We start from the raw sequence: 15,027 nt of genomic DNA on the forward strand, positions 1-15,027 counted from the left end.
AATCATTCACAGGAATAATAGATTTTGAAGCCATCCTTATCCAGATTTATCTTTACTACTACTGACAGAAAAGAAAAGCAAAGGACAGCTAGATAGCCATAGTTATTCTTTCTTTTGTTCTCAAGTAACTACAACAGTGTAAAGATTTAAAATAACATAAGAATAATGAGTAGCATGAAAACTTCTCTCTCCATGGGAGCAAATTATAGAACTAATAAATGATGTGTGGAGGCCATTGTACTAATGCCAAGAGAAGAAGACTTTAATGACTCTAGAAGCACCACCATCAAAGTTGACCTTTTGCATCAGATCCGGAATCTCTTAGATGAACTATTATTATAAGATTGGAAGTTCTTTTACTAATTAAGCAATAACTAATTTATTAAACTTTAGATGTTCACAGTATCTATTAAATTGAGCAAATCTAATCTTATTCATGTAAATATGAAGAAAAAGAAAATAAAAAAGAAACTATGGGCTTAATTTCATAGAGGTAGAGAAAAATACCCACAGATTTATATATATTTCACACTTATCGTGCCAAATTATTTAATCTGGAGGAACTAATTATTTATATACATTAAGCAAGCATATCGAAAACCCTTTCAAAATTGAAACCCACATAGAGGATTGAGTTATATTCAATAGTTTAGAATTATATCTAACTCTATAAATATTTGGTATGAATTTGAAGCTGTTGGCATCTTGTTTATGTCGTGGTGTTAGTTAATGAAAATATTGAAAATAAAAATATTTGCAAAGGGTGGGTTTTATATGTAAATTTGTCTTGTAAATATAAGGGTATATAGGTAGACGCCTAGTTTGGTAATATATTTCCGTTTACGAATTTGGCGGGAGTCTTAAATGGTGAATAAGATAAGAACGAACGAGCGACATCAATCGAATTATAAATTATAAAATCAACGCCATTCGAATTCCCTTTCCGTGGAGGAGTTGATTTGGTGAGTTGTTTCGTCTCATCTTAGACGACTAGAGGAAAGCCAATACATAAATAGATCCCAAAATGGAGAGGAGGAAGAGGAGAGATGGAGGGAAGAGGAGTAGACCAAGGAGAGGGAGGAAGTGGTCGGGTGGTTGTGGAGGAGGAGAAGAATAAGAAGGCGGAGGAGAAGAAGGTGTCGCTGCATCGGTTGTTCGTGTTTGCCGATGGTTTCGATGTGATGCTAATGGTGGTGGGGATGGCGGCGGCGGTGGCCAACGGGATCTCGCTGCCGCTGATGACCTTCATCTTTGGCCAGGCTGTCGATGCGTTCGGCGGCGGCACCGAATCCAGTGTGCTTGATCGGGTCACCAATGTGAGTGTGTAGGGAAAAGTACTTTCAAAAAATTTGAACATTTTAATTTACTGTACGCATCATATATTTGGTTACACAAACTACTGATTCGATCTATTTGAAATCGCTCTTGTTTAGCAGTTTCACTTTCTTTCAAAAAAATAGACTAACTTGGTCTTCTGAAGCATATTTTATCATCGTTTATTTACATATAGGCTTAGTTTGATTGAGTTTCTGTTGGGTGATATGTCTCATAATCTTCTTTCAGGTCGTTTTGGATTTTGTCTATTTGGGTATTGGATCAGGGATTGCCTCCTTTCTTCGTGAGTATCAATATATTCATCAAATTGTACTGCACTAACAACAATTTGATTAACAGATTCAGTGTCTCCTTTCTCTATCTTTTCAGAAAGTATGAATCATGGTTTATTTAGTATTGTTATACATAACAACACAACAGCTTGACTTGATTACTAGTCCACATATTGTGTCGCATGTATATTTTACCTTACAAGTTACTCTGTTACTACAACGTTCTTTCTGATTCTTTCTCTTTTAACTAATATTCTAAATGCACCGAAATGAAGTGCTTTTCTAAGTTTTATTGGTTTCAATTGGAAATAACTATACATCATACAGTATTCTGCTACTACCTCCGTATGAACCATCGCAAGAGATAAAAAGGTGATCCTGAACTCCTGGAAAATCCTTATTGGGGTCCAAAAATTAACATCACACTTTGGTTTATTCATACTTAATGTAAGAGCTTGGTTAGTTATAAAAACACGTGAATAAGTATGATTATGATAATTAGATAATTACATGTTATCCCAATCTGTCTATGCTAGAGGTGTCATGTTGGATGGTGACCGGAGAAAGACAAGCAGCACGGATTCGAGGATTATACCTTAAAACACTACTGAGACAAGAAATTGCATTCTTTGAAAGGGAGATTACCACTGGACAAGTTGTTGAAAGGATGTCTGGAGACATAATACTCATTCAAGATGCCATAGGCGAAAAGGTGAGTACTCAAGCACAAATGGAAGCAGTTCTGATAGAATTCCTTTATATTTCCCGTTTATTGCATGATATGGCAGGTTAAGGGGATTTTTGTTGTTTTTGGTAGTCAACAATCATATATATTGATTACTTGGTACAAATAAGTCGCAAATTAGGCTGATCGGGTTAATCATCCTTATATATATTTCTTTGAAAATCCACTCAATAATTTTATGTATATTGTTCCAATATAGCATTCCAAGTTCATCTTGGCTAATATAGGAAAGATCATAACGAGAACAGAAGTATGCAGATGGAACGGGTATCAATATGATAATGCATGCGTTATAATCTAAGTCCAGCTGAGAACTTCCTTTTTAAGTTTAAACTACTTAAGATGAACATTCATTTCAGCAGTCTCTAAAATAAAAAACCTTTACTTACTGAAATGCGAGAATCAGGGGCAGAAATGCACTAAGTTGTCACCATAGAATGATATCCAAATTAGACCTTTTTTAAACTTTAAAGTGACCATAACCCATAGAATCATATATAAGGCCGGAAAATATCACCAAAGTAATCTGATTCATAATTTTAGATTAGTAAATGCTTGAAAATTTGTAACAATTATTTCGATCTTCTTGGCTGGCCATGCTTGTAGACAGTGCTGTAATGAAATGCCTAGCCTTTACTCTCTCCCTTACACTTTATTTCACTCAAAATTCCGTGTGTTAAATGGTTAATAGCTCTCATTTAGAATCGAGATCTCCATACAGCTATATTCCTTCTTTTCTCAGGTTGGAAAGTTCATACAGCTTCTTGCCACTTTCCTTGGAGGCTTTGCTGTAGCATTTATAAGAGGATGGCTTCTCTCGCTTGTTATGTTGTCAAGTATTCCTCCAGTTGCCATTGCTGGTGCAACTGTGTCATGGACAGTATCGACACTATCCAGCCGTGCACAAGCGACATATGATGATGTTGGAAACATTGTTGAGCAAACAATTGGATCGATTAGAACAGTGGGTAGAAGTCAACTTTACTTTTCTTATAACACACTTCAAAAATTCTTCTTCTAATTCTCCTTCAATCATATTTAATAGGTTGTCTCCTTCAATGGTGAGAACCAAGTTATTGCAACTTACAAAAAGTTCATAAGAAATGCATATAAATCTGCTGTCTATGAGGGGATTGCTACTGGCTTTGGTATGGGTTCTGTTATGCTGATCTTGTTTTCCAGTTATGGTTTGGCCGTTTGGTATGGCTCCAAGTTGGTCATTGAAGATGGATATAATGGGGGAGAGGTTATTACAATCTTGTTAGCAGTCATGACTGGTGCAATGTAAGTTGATTAATTTCGACATAATTCCAAAATTGTCAGTTTTTAGATGTTCTTAACTATTATTTTTCTTCTCTTGTTTATGAGCATTCTTCCATTGATGCAGGATAAATTGATACGAAAATTGCCCCTATTTCTTTGCTTTTAAAGGTTGCAGTCCCATTAATTTGATGCTATAGGATATTTTCTAAATTTAAAAGGAGAAACGTTTTACAAGATGCCTAATTGCCTTTTACATGTGGATATGGAATTGTGCTAGGATCACATGAAGTGATTCACTCAGCTGTGGTAGTAGCACTTGTGAAATCAGAAATGTGGTCCACTTATAAGTTATAACCTCCCACAGCTGTACACATCCATAAAAACATCCTCATGCATATAGCTTTAATAATTACAAAAAACAGTTTGAAAATTATTTACTGGATTAGAATCCCAATGTTGCTCTAAAATTTAACAAATAGAGAACTTTTACTCTTGCTATTTCTTAGAGTTTCAAATATTTTTTGTTCTCACCAGAAATATCAGAATAAGTTTCTCATACAAATCATGATAACATTTGAATTGAAGAACTAACTTCACTAATGAACTATTTCTTAAATGATCTCTGGTGATTCCTATACTGCATATACTGAATCGCTTGAACGGAAAGAGGAGTTTAAAGTTTCAGCTAACTGTTTTTAGTTCCTACATTTTAATGATACACAGTCGTTTGATGCTTTTTCCGTCCTTCGAGTTAACTTCCACTCTGTAACAGGTCTTTAGGTCAAACAACCCCATGTGTGACTGCATTTGCAGCAGGACAAGCAGCAGCGTATAGAATTTTTGAGACAATAAAAAGAAAATCAGAGATTGACGCGTGTGATACAAGCGGTATCATGTTAGAAGATGTTAAGGGGGACATTGAGCTGAAAGATGTATATTTCAGCTACCCTGCTAGGCCTGATAGACTGATATTTTATGGGTTTTCTATACAAGTTTTTAGTGGCACAACAATGGCTATAGTTGGGGAGAGCGGCAGTGGGAAGTCAACCGTGATTAATCTGCTGGAAAGATTCTATGATCCACAGGCAGGTGAAGTTCTGATAGATGGAGTTAACATAAAGAGACTAAACCTTGTATGGATAAGAGGAAAGATCGGCCTTGTTAGCCAAGAACCATTACTGTTTACAACAACCATCAAAGAGAACATAACCTATGGTAAAGAAAACGCAGCACCTGAGGAGATCAGGAGAGCAACTGAGCTTGCTAATGCAGCTAGATTCATTGACAAGTTGCCGAATGTATTGTGATAGGAAAAGTTTTACTTTTTTTTTTTTATACTCCTTTAATCTATTAGAACATCATGCAGCAATGCTAGTTGTTAGTATGAAGTTGGATAACTTGCTAATAATTTCATCATGCCATACAGGGGATAGAGACAATGGTTGGCGAGCGTGGGGCACAGCTCTCTGGGGGACAGAAGCAAAGGATTGCAATTGCAAGGGCAATCTTAAAGAACCCCAAGATCTTATTGCTTGATGAAGCAACAAGTGCTCTGGATGTGAAATCTGAGCGAATAGTTCAAGAGGCACTAAACAGGCTCATGCAATGGAGAACCACCGTTGTTGTTGCCCATCGTCTGACTACAGTGAGGAGTGCTGACACAATATCTGTTCTGCATCAGGGAAAGATTGTAGAACAAGGTTGAGATCTTGCACATTCTTCATATTCTAATTTTTAGCTGCAGGTCCAACACATTCAATATTTATGATCAAGTGATTTACATTCCTACAAGTACATAAATATATGATTATTTATTTATGTAAATGTCAATCAGGTTCTCATTCTGAGTTGATTAGGAACCCTGAAGGGTCTTACTCTCAGCTTATTCATCTGCAAGACATTTACCATGAAACAGAAAAGCCTAAAATGGAGCCTGAAATGCTAAGTTCAAGTGTTCATGATGTGTCCAGAAGTCAGAGTATGTCAATTAAAAGATCCATCAGTAGAGGTTCTTCATTTGGGAAAAGCAGTAGGCGCTCATTCACTGTTGCCTTTGGTTTGCCTGGTGCTGTGGAATTCCAGGAGAATGCCTCTGTAGCTGAACCGAAGGGCAAAGAACTTTGTGAAGATAAGGTTTTTAAGAGTGTCCCTATCAGACGACTGATTTATCTTAACAAGCCCGAGATTCCAGTCCTTCTCTTAGGTTCCATATTTGCAGCATCACATGGAGTCCTCTTCCCAGTATTTGGTATCTTGCTTTCTAGCTCTATAAAAACATTCTACGAACAAGCAGATGAACAAAGAAAAAATTCCAGGTTTTGGGCATTAATGTATGTAGTATTGGGTATCATCGCTCTGGCTACAATCCCTGTAGAGTATTACTTATTTGGAGTAGCAGGTGGGAAGCTGGTAGAGCGTATACGTTCCATGACATTTCAAAGAGTCGTCCACCAGGAAATCAACTGGTTTGATGACCCTGCAAATTCCAGGTCTGCTAGCTTACAAAGCTTCACATATTTCAGCAAATCCTGTAACCATGTCCATCTGTGTTAATTTTTGTTTCTTTTATCCCAGTGGGACAATTGGTGCAAGACTGTCAACTGATGCTTTAAATGTCCGGCGTCTTGTAGGAGATAACTTGGCTTTAATTGTTCAAATTACGTCAACAATCACTGCAGGATTTGTGATAGCGATGGTGGCAAACTGGAGGCTTGCACTTATAGTGACAGTGGTAATTCCTCTGGTGGGCTTCCAGGGATATGCTAAGATCAAGCTTTTGAAAGGTTTCAGTGCAAAGGCCAAGGTAATATTTTAGGCTAGTCAATGTTCATAATTCATGACCATATAATGAGACTTGACAAAATAAAAAAAAAAGTGATATTAATTAAGGTGATGTATGAAGAAGCAAGTCAAGTTGCGAATGATGCAATCAGTGGAATTCGAACTGTGGCATCCTTTTGTGCAGAACATAGGGTGATGGACATGTACAATCGGAAATGTGAAGCTCCCCTGAGACATGGAATAAGACAGGGTATCATTAATGGTCTGGGCTTTGGCTTCTCATTCCTGACACTCTATCTTACATACGCTCTTTGTTTCTATGTCGGAGCAAAGTTTATGCATGAGGGCAAGGCCACATTTGCTGAAGTTTTTCGGGTAAGCAATATTCATTATCCCGCATTCCTTTCTTGCTAGTTATTTTCCTACTATATGAGTAACTGGTTTGGTGGTTGGAAGGTCTTTTTTGCTTTAGTTCTGGCAGCTACTGGAGTCTCACAAACGAGCGCATTAGGTTCTGATTCCACCAAGGCCAAGGATTCAACTGCTTCTATATTCGCAATCCTTGATCTTAAATCGAAGATCGATTCAAGCAGCGACGATGGTCTGGTTTTAGACAATCTGAGGGGTGAAATAGAATTCCAGAATATAAATTTTAACTACCCGTCCCGCCCAACTGTGCAAATTTTCAGAGACTTCTCCTTGAGCATTCCATCCGGCAAGGTACCTCAAATTGTAACTGTTTTCCTTGCAGGTGCTATTATAAAACTGATTGAACTTGTTGCATTAGACTGTTGCGCTTGTCGGAGAGAGCGGCAGTGGAAAGTCAACGGTGATTGCACTGCTGGAGAGGTTCTACGACCCGGATTCTGGTACGATCTTATTGGATGGCGTGGAAATTCAGACCCTCAGGGTGAGTTGGCTAAGGCAACAGATGGGATTAGTGAGCCAAGAGCCCGTGTTGTTCAATGATACGATCCGTGCCAACATAGCATATGGAAAACAAGGGGAGGTATCTGAGGAGGAGATTGCTTCAGTTTCAAAGGCAGCCAATGCACACCAATTTATATCTGGTCTGCCTCAAGGTTACGAAACCTCAGTCGGAGAAAGAGGTATCCAATTATCAGGTGGGCAGAAGCAGCGAGTAGCAATTGCAAGGGCCATTCTGAAGGACCCAAAAGTGCTACTACTTGATGAGGCCACGAGTGCATTGGATGCAGAGTCAGAGCACACGGTTCAAGAAGCATTGGATAGAGTGATGGCCGGTAGGACGACGGTGGTTGTCGCTCACCGTCTGTCGACGATACAAGGAGCTGACATCATTGCAGTTCTCAAGAATGGAGCGATAGCTGAGAAAGGAAGACATGAAGCACTGGTAGGTCTTAAGGATGGAGTTTATGCTTCACTTCTAGAGCTACGCACCACTTGTGCATGATTACATTATGTCTGCTGCCCATGCAGTGTCGGAAGATTCTAGCAATTTATGCAACAGAATTATTTGGATAGTTTCTTTTGCTATAACTCCTTTGATAAGTACTAAGTGATGATGATATTCTTCGACTATTTAAGGAGAACGCCAAGATTACTTGCTGCACAACAGTTTGAAATAAGAATGAAATGTAAATAAACGTATTACCTTTCTTTCTTTTCATATTAATTTGATGTTGCTTTTGCCATGCTTCAATCTCATATTGAGTCCTTCATCTTTATATTGGATAGTGCTTAAATAGTTAAAAGGAGCTCATACTATATCATTAAATTTTCCTCCACTTTGAAGGGAAAAAAAATCCTAGTTAAACGAAGATTTCTTAAGAGTCAACGAGTCATATCCATTTGTTCGTCCTAATATCGTTCGGATGTTTCGTCTCGCCTTCAACTTGAGTATAAAAACGGGATCCACCGTTAAGAGCTCTCCACCCTGGGTATATAATATCGGTGTGCCAAGCCCTTTGTTTTCCCTCTCTTGCATTCTTAAAAATCGATTAGAATTTCGTTCCTCGCACGCAAGAAAGATCCGTTTGATCCGTTGACTACTACGCTCTTATTGGTGACGATTTGCAGATGCTGTAGCCCATAAATAACCCCAAATGGAGGAGGAGGAGGTGGAGAGAGAGAAAGAGAGAGATGGAAGAAGAGAGGAAGGAGGAGGAGGAGGAGGAGGAGGAGGAGGAGGAGAAAAAGAAGGTGGCGTTTCATCGGCTGTTCGCTTACGGGGACGGCTTCGATATGTTGCTGATGGTGGTGGGGACGGCGGGGGCGCTGGCGAACGGGATGTCGCAGCCGCTGATGACTTTAATCTTCGGGCAGGTCGTCGACGCCTTCGGGGTCAGCGGCAGAACCAAGGAGGCCATGCTCCACCAGGTCATCAAGGTGAGGACTTAATTGTGACCATGATCCTTCCTTAGTGTTGTCTTCTATGAGATAGTGATACCGACCAATTTGATGAATGGGATTATCTTGTCTCAGGCGGTACTTAATTTTGTCTACTTAGCTATTGGATCAGCGGTTGCTGCCTTACTTCGTAAGCATCATCAATCTGTTCGTCAAATTGTATCAATTGCTTGGATTTGCTGGCTGGGTTACTTTTTTCTTTTCTTTTCTTTTTCTTTCATCAAGCTAAATCACCTACTGGAATGGTAGTCATAAGATTGACTACATGTTGTCATGACCCATGCAGAGGTTACATGTTGGATGGTTACTGGAGAAAGACAAGCATCACGCATTCGCAGCCTGTATCTTAAAGCTATATTGAGACAAGATATTGCTTTCTTTGACAAGGAGATGACGACCGGGGAAGTGGTGGCGAGGATGTCTGGAGACACAGTACTTATTCAAGATGCTATCGGTGAAAAGGTGAGAAAAAGACAAAGGGAAAAGCTTTCCTTTGTATATTCACATATGTATTTACTGTTAACTTGCCAATTACTCTAAAACCTTAAAGCTAATTAGTTAACATTTATAAGCAACTAAAGAGAAGCCTGATGCAGTCTTACTCAATAGACACTCAAATATTTTGTTATTAACAGTTTGAGATGTCGGATGGAATTTTTATTGTCAAAAGCACTCAGTTATTATTCATGCCCGTCATAGACTATGCAATTATATCATTTCTTCTCCTGTAGGTTGGGAAGTTCACACAACTTGTTGCTACTTTCTTTGGTGGTTTCCTTGTAGCTTTTATAAGAGGATGGCTTCTCTCTCTTGTCATGTTGTCAAGTATTCCGCCAATTGTCATCGCTGGTGCAACAATGTCATGGCTGATTTTAAAAATCTCGACCCATGGACAAGAAACATATAAAGAAGCTGGAAATATTGTTGAACAGACAATTGGATATATTAGAACAGTGGGTACCTGTGAATTATAATTTCTTGGCAATAACCATTTATTGATATTCTGTTATCTAATTATCCTTCTCTCACATATGAAAGGTTGTCTCCTTCAATGGTGAGAAGCAAGCCATCACACTATATAATAAGTACATAAGAAAAGCATACATATCTGCTGTCCAAGAGGGGATTGCTACTGGCTTTGGTATGGGTACTGTTTTCTTGGTGTTGTTCTGCAGCTACGGTTTAGCCGTATGGTATGGCTCCAAGTTGATCATTGACAAAGGCTATAATGGAGGACAAGTTATTAATGTTTTATTAGCAGTCATGACTGGTGCAATGTAAGTTTTTTTTTTTTATATAAAAAAAATCTAGAGATACGGGTAGTAAATTATTAAACATAAACAACTGGTCAGTTCTTTTAACATCATATATTTTTCTTTGTAAGTTTGGGTTGCTTTTTTGAGTTTTTCTGAAGGTTCTTCAAGAATACCTGTATAAATTGATAAAAAAAATACCCAAACTTTTTTAGTGTTAAGATACTCCTATGCATTTTTACTGGCTTGAATTTATATGCCATTCTTTCATGCTCCTTTTTTTTAATAAAATTTTGAAACAGAATTGGAGAAGTATAACTGGCTTCTCTCTCTATTTGTTATGGTTTGACTCATCTATTTCTTAAGGTTCTTCTAGAGAACCTGAATAAAATGGTAAATATGAGAAGTTCCCCTATTTCTTTACATTTACGATACTCGTAAATTATTGAATTCTATTGACCTATAAATAAAATGTCTATCCTTCTAGCTAATTTTCCTTTTTGAAAGAACAGTTGCAAAAATATAAGATGAAGCGCAATACTGCATTCAATTTAAACAAATTGAGATCTTTTATACGTATAGTCCAAGTTTTCTTGCAATCTATTGTAAAGTTACCAGCATGAGTCATGAATTAAGCTCTCGAATTGACCTGATCTAAGCTTTCAGGCTCTGATGTCATAGCTCTAGGTGATTTAGTCCAATATATGAATGAGGAAAAAGTTTCAGCATGGTGCATGGATATAATTTTCTGCCTATGAAGTTCAATAGATTTTTTAAGTATCATTGTGCTGCAACAGGTCGTTGGGCCAGGCAACACCATGCGTGACTGCCTTTGCAGAAGGACAAGCAGCAGCATATAGAATATTCGAGACAATAAAAAGAAAGCCAGATATTGATGCATATGATACAAGCGGAATTGTGTTGGAAGATATCAAGGGCGATATTGAGCTAAAAGATGTATACTTCTGCTACCCTGCTAGGTCTGACCATCTGATATTTGATGGATTCTCGTTGCAAGTGTTCAGTGGCACAACAACGGCTATTGTTGGAGAGAGTGGCAGTGGGAAGTCAACTGTGATTAGTCTGGTGGAAAGATTTTATGACCCGCAAGCTGGTGAAGTTCTTCTAGATGGAATTAACATTAAGACACTACGAGTTGGCTGGCTAAGACAACAAATTGGCCTTGTTAGCCAAGAGCCAATGTTGTTTGCGACAACTATCAAAGAGAACATCATGTATGGTAAAGAAAATGCAACATCTGAAGAGATAAGGAAGGCAACTGAGCTTGCTAATGCAGCAAATTTCATTGACAAGTTGCCTAATGTACTAAATGAAAAGGATAAATTGGTTCTTAAGCCTCTCCATTTTCATTATTGTGAATCAGACTGTCATGTAAATTTGGGGAGTACTAATCATTTCTCCATATCTCCCAGGGGCTTGAGACAATGGTTGGTGAGCATGGAGCTCAGCTCTCCGGGGGACAAAAGCAAAGGGTTGCAATTGCTAGGGCAATCCTAAAGAGCCCCAAGATCTTATTGCTTGATGAAGCAACTAGTGCGTTGGATGTGGAGTCAGAGCGGATAGTTCAAGAGGCATTAAATAGATTCATGCTAGGAAGGACTACCATTATTGTTGCCCATCGGCTAAGCACTGTGAGGAATGCTGACACTATATCAGTCGTGCATCAGGGAAAGATAGTAGAACAAGGTTAAGATCTTATCCTGTCATACATTCTTTCTCTTCGTTCTTTTTTCTTTCTCTGATGAAGCTGACATTCTGAGTTTTTCCCCACAAGTACTATATGTTGATATTAGTTGGCTAATAATTTACATTATATATATGTCAAGCAGGTTCTCACAACGAGTTGATAAAGGACCTTGATGGTGCTTACTCTCAGCTTATTCATTTGCAAGAGATTCACGAAGAAACAGAAGTACCTATTTCAGACAGAATTCATGATAAAAGGACTATGAGAAAATCTGGAAGCCAGAGTGCATCATTTAAAAGGTCCTTAAGTAGAGGTTCTTCACTAGGTAGCATCAGTAGGCATTCTTTCCTTATGACTGAAGTCCAGGAGGGTGGCTCACTGGAAGAGCTTCATGATAGTGAGGATTTGAAGGAAGTTCCTCTCAGAAGACTGGTTTATCTTAACAAGCCAGAGATTCCAGTTCTTCTACTAGGTTCCATTAGTGCTGCAATACATGGACTCCTTTTCCCGATGTTTGGTGTCTTAATTTCTATTGCTATAAAAATATTCTATGAACCACATGATGAACTTAAAAAAGATTCCAGGTTTTGGACATTGATGTATGTCGTATTGGGGATAATTGCTCTGATTACGATCCCTATAGAGTACTTCTTTTTTGGAGTGGCTGGTGGGAAGCTGGTAGAGCGAATTCGTTCCTTGTCATTTCAAAAGGTCGTGCACCAAGAGGTTAACTGGTTTGATCAGCCTTCTAATTCCAGGTCCTACTGCTTAAATGACCACATATATTTTTCAGGGAAAATTCTCCAAGCATATCCATCCATCTGTAAAGCTTATTAATTTTATTTTTTTTCTGTTCCAGTGGGGCAATTGGTGCAAGGTTATCTGTTGATGCTTCAAATGTCCGGAGACTTGTGGGTGACACCTTGGCATTAACAGTTCAAATTATATGGACAATTCTTTCGGCTTTTATCATAGCAATGATTGCAAATTGGAGGCTTGCACTTATTATTACAGTGGTGATTCCTTTAGCAGGTCTTCAGGGATATGCTCAGATAATATTCTTGAAAGGGTTCAGCGCAAATGCCAAGGTAATACTGAAGCTTTATGTGATCATAGTCCAAGTAATTATAGAATCCTACGATTTAACAAATTATGTGGTCCTACGATTTCAGATGGTAATAATAATTCGGAGAATTTGAGTGGTTGCAGGTGATGTTTGAAGAAGCAAGTCAAGTGGCAAATGATGCGGTCAGTAGCATTCGAACTGTGTCATCCTTTTGTGCAGAGAAGAGGGTTCTGGATACCTACAATAGGAAATGTGAAGCTCCCATGAAGCAGGGAGTCTGGCAGGGAATTATAAGTGGCGTGGGTTTTGGTTTTTCATTCTTGATGCTCTATCTTACATATGGTCTTTGTTTCTATGTTGGAGCTAAGTTTGTATTTGATGGGAGGGCCACTTTTACTGAAGTATTTAGAGTGAGAATCATGCATCATATTTTAGTTATTCCTCCACGTTCATTCTTTTACATACAATTCAAGTAATTGAATGGGTGGGCCATTTGGCAGGTTGTCTTTGCTTTGGTTATGGCGACTATTGGAGTTTCGCATGCTAGTGCATTAGTTGCAGATTCCACCAAGGCAAAGGAATCAGCTGCTTCTATTTACGCAATCATCGACCGGAAATCGAAAATCGATTCAAGCAGTGATGATGGTATTATCCTAGATAACTTAAGGGGCGACATTGAACTCCAGCATGTCAGCTTCAAGTACCCGTCCCGTCAGAATGTGCAAATATTAATAGAGTTATCCTTGAGCATTCCCTCTGGAAAGGTATTCATCAAATACAAACTTTGTTGCTTTTTTTTTTTTGTTTGTAATTATGACTCTAATACAACTGTTATTTGTTGCTGTTTCATTTTTAAATTTTAAAAGTCTGTTGCACTTGTTGGAGAGAGTGGCAGCGGAAAGTCCACAGTGATTGCACTACTGGAGAGGTTCTATGATCCTGATTCTGGTAAGATTTTGTTGGATGGCATGGACATTCAGATGCTCAGACTCCGCTGGCTGAGGCAGCAGATGGGATTGGTGAGCCAAGAGCCAGTGCTCTTCAATGACACAATCCGTGCCAACATAGCATATGGAAAACAAGATGAGGTTTGTGAAGAAGAGATCATCGCAGTAGCTAAGGTAGCCAATGCACATGAATTTATATCAGCATTGCCTCAAGGATACCACACCTGTGTTGGAGAGAGAGGCGTCCAGTTATCAGGTGGTCAGAAGCAGCGTGTAGCCATTGCGAGGGCCATTCTCAAGGATCCAAAAATACTACTACTCGACGAGGCAACCAGTGCTTTGGATGCAGAATCCGAGCATGCAGTTCAAGAAGCATTAGATCGAGTCATGGTTGGGAGGACAACAGTAGTTGTGGCTCACCGTCTGTCGACGATCAAGGGAGCTGATATCATTGCACTTCTCCAGAATGGTGCTATCATTGAGAAAGGAAGACATGATAAACTGATGGGTTTGAAGGATGGAGTTTATGCTTCACTAGTAGAACTACAGACCAATTTGAGATGAATAAGCTCCTTCTGTTTGTTATGTCTCGCATATTTTTCTTATTGTCGCAATTGTGGATGTTAGTATTAGGTGATGTTCTTAAAAAATCGAAGGAGAACGCTAAGTTACACTTGTTGCAATAGTTTGAATTGAACGAACGAAATGGAGATAAATGTGCATTGAAATTTGAAATAGCGTGTGCACAAGAATCCGATAAGAATAGCTAACACGATGAGTGTTTCTTTATTAAATTAGAAGCTTAAAATTGAATCGATCATTCAACGAACTCTTCTTCTATATTTAAGATATTTTCATCTTATATAAGTCATGCGCAATGAAAGTGATTTATATTAAATATAACTGTTGACTAAGATAGTGATTTTTTGGACCTATTCACATAGATTAACAGTTATCTACTCATGTATAACTAAATAAGTGATTGACCAAACTAGCCGTGCTCTAAATTTTATATACCAAAATAAATTGTTCTTTTAATTTTTTTTTTTTTTTTTTTTTGTTATAGCCTAACTAATATACACTGAATACATAAGCGTTTTATGTTTTTAATTACTAAACATTTTAGCATTTTACTTGTAAGTTAAACTTTGCTTTTATATAAAAATGTTTATATTTCTGGCCCAGAGGTAAAATATCTTCACAGTTTAGTTTTTATTTTTTATTTATTTTTGTAAGACTATGTTGCAATAGGATTTATTTGGTAATAAG

General features: G+C 38.2%; 2 protein-coding genes across 6 annotated transcripts; both read left to right on the forward strand.

Moving 5' to 3' along the window:
• The first annotated feature begins 1,049 nt into the window (after positions 1–1,049).
• Positions 1,050–8,055, forward strand: LOC140770390 (ABC transporter B family member 4-like). Of its 4 annotated transcripts, none has more exons than XM_073111573.1 (12): positions 1,050–1,316; positions 1,564–1,618; positions 2,144–2,319; positions 3,095–3,316; positions 3,398–3,636; positions 4,388–4,913; positions 5,042–5,315; positions 5,450–6,104; positions 6,190–6,418; positions 6,505–6,771; positions 6,853–7,116; positions 7,184–8,055. In XM_073111573.1, exons 1-12 carry the CDS (start codon positions 1,182–1,184, stop codon positions 7,826–7,828), a joined length of 3,687 nt encoding a protein of 1,228 aa, XP_072967674.1. In that variant the 5' UTR covers positions 1,050–1,181; the 3' UTR covers positions 7,829–8,055. The 4 variants fall into 4 exon arrangements, with proteins under 4 accessions (XP_072967674.1, XP_072967673.1, XP_072967675.1 ...); XM_073111572.1 differs by having other exon boundaries at positions 6,853–6,997; positions 7,148–7,495; XM_073111574.1 differs by lacking the exons at positions 1,050–1,316; positions 1,564–1,618 and adding an exon at positions 1,949–2,054.
• Positions 8,056–8,212: 157 nt separating this feature from the next.
• LOC140771461 (ABC transporter B family member 4-like) lies at positions 8,213–14,486 on the forward strand. 2 transcript variants are annotated; one of them, XM_073113029.1, is made up of 12 exons: positions 8,213–8,763; positions 8,860–8,914; positions 9,071–9,246; positions 9,516–9,737; positions 9,823–10,061; positions 10,835–11,384; positions 11,471–11,744; positions 11,888–12,503; positions 12,605–12,833; positions 12,955–13,221; positions 13,312–13,575; positions 13,678–14,486. In XM_073113029.1, the coding sequence occupies exons 1-12, from the start codon at positions 8,518–8,520 to the stop codon at positions 14,320–14,322; spliced, it is 3,783 nt and encodes a 1,260-aa protein (XP_072969130.1). In that variant the 5' UTR covers positions 8,213–8,517; the 3' UTR covers positions 14,323–14,486. The 2 variants fall into 2 exon arrangements, with proteins under 2 accessions (XP_072969130.1, XP_072969131.1); XM_073113030.1 differs by having other exon boundaries at positions 8,214–8,763; positions 10,835–11,360.
• Positions 14,487–15,027: the final 541 nt, after the last annotated feature.

The sequence above is a fragment of the Typha angustifolia genome, chromosome 11, assembly GCF_048772165.1.
Source record: "Typha angustifolia cultivar Huaian chromosome 11, ASM4877216v1, whole genome shotgun sequence".
NCBI classification, from domain to species: Eukaryota; Viridiplantae; Streptophyta; class Magnoliopsida; order Poales; family Typhaceae; genus Typha; species Typha angustifolia.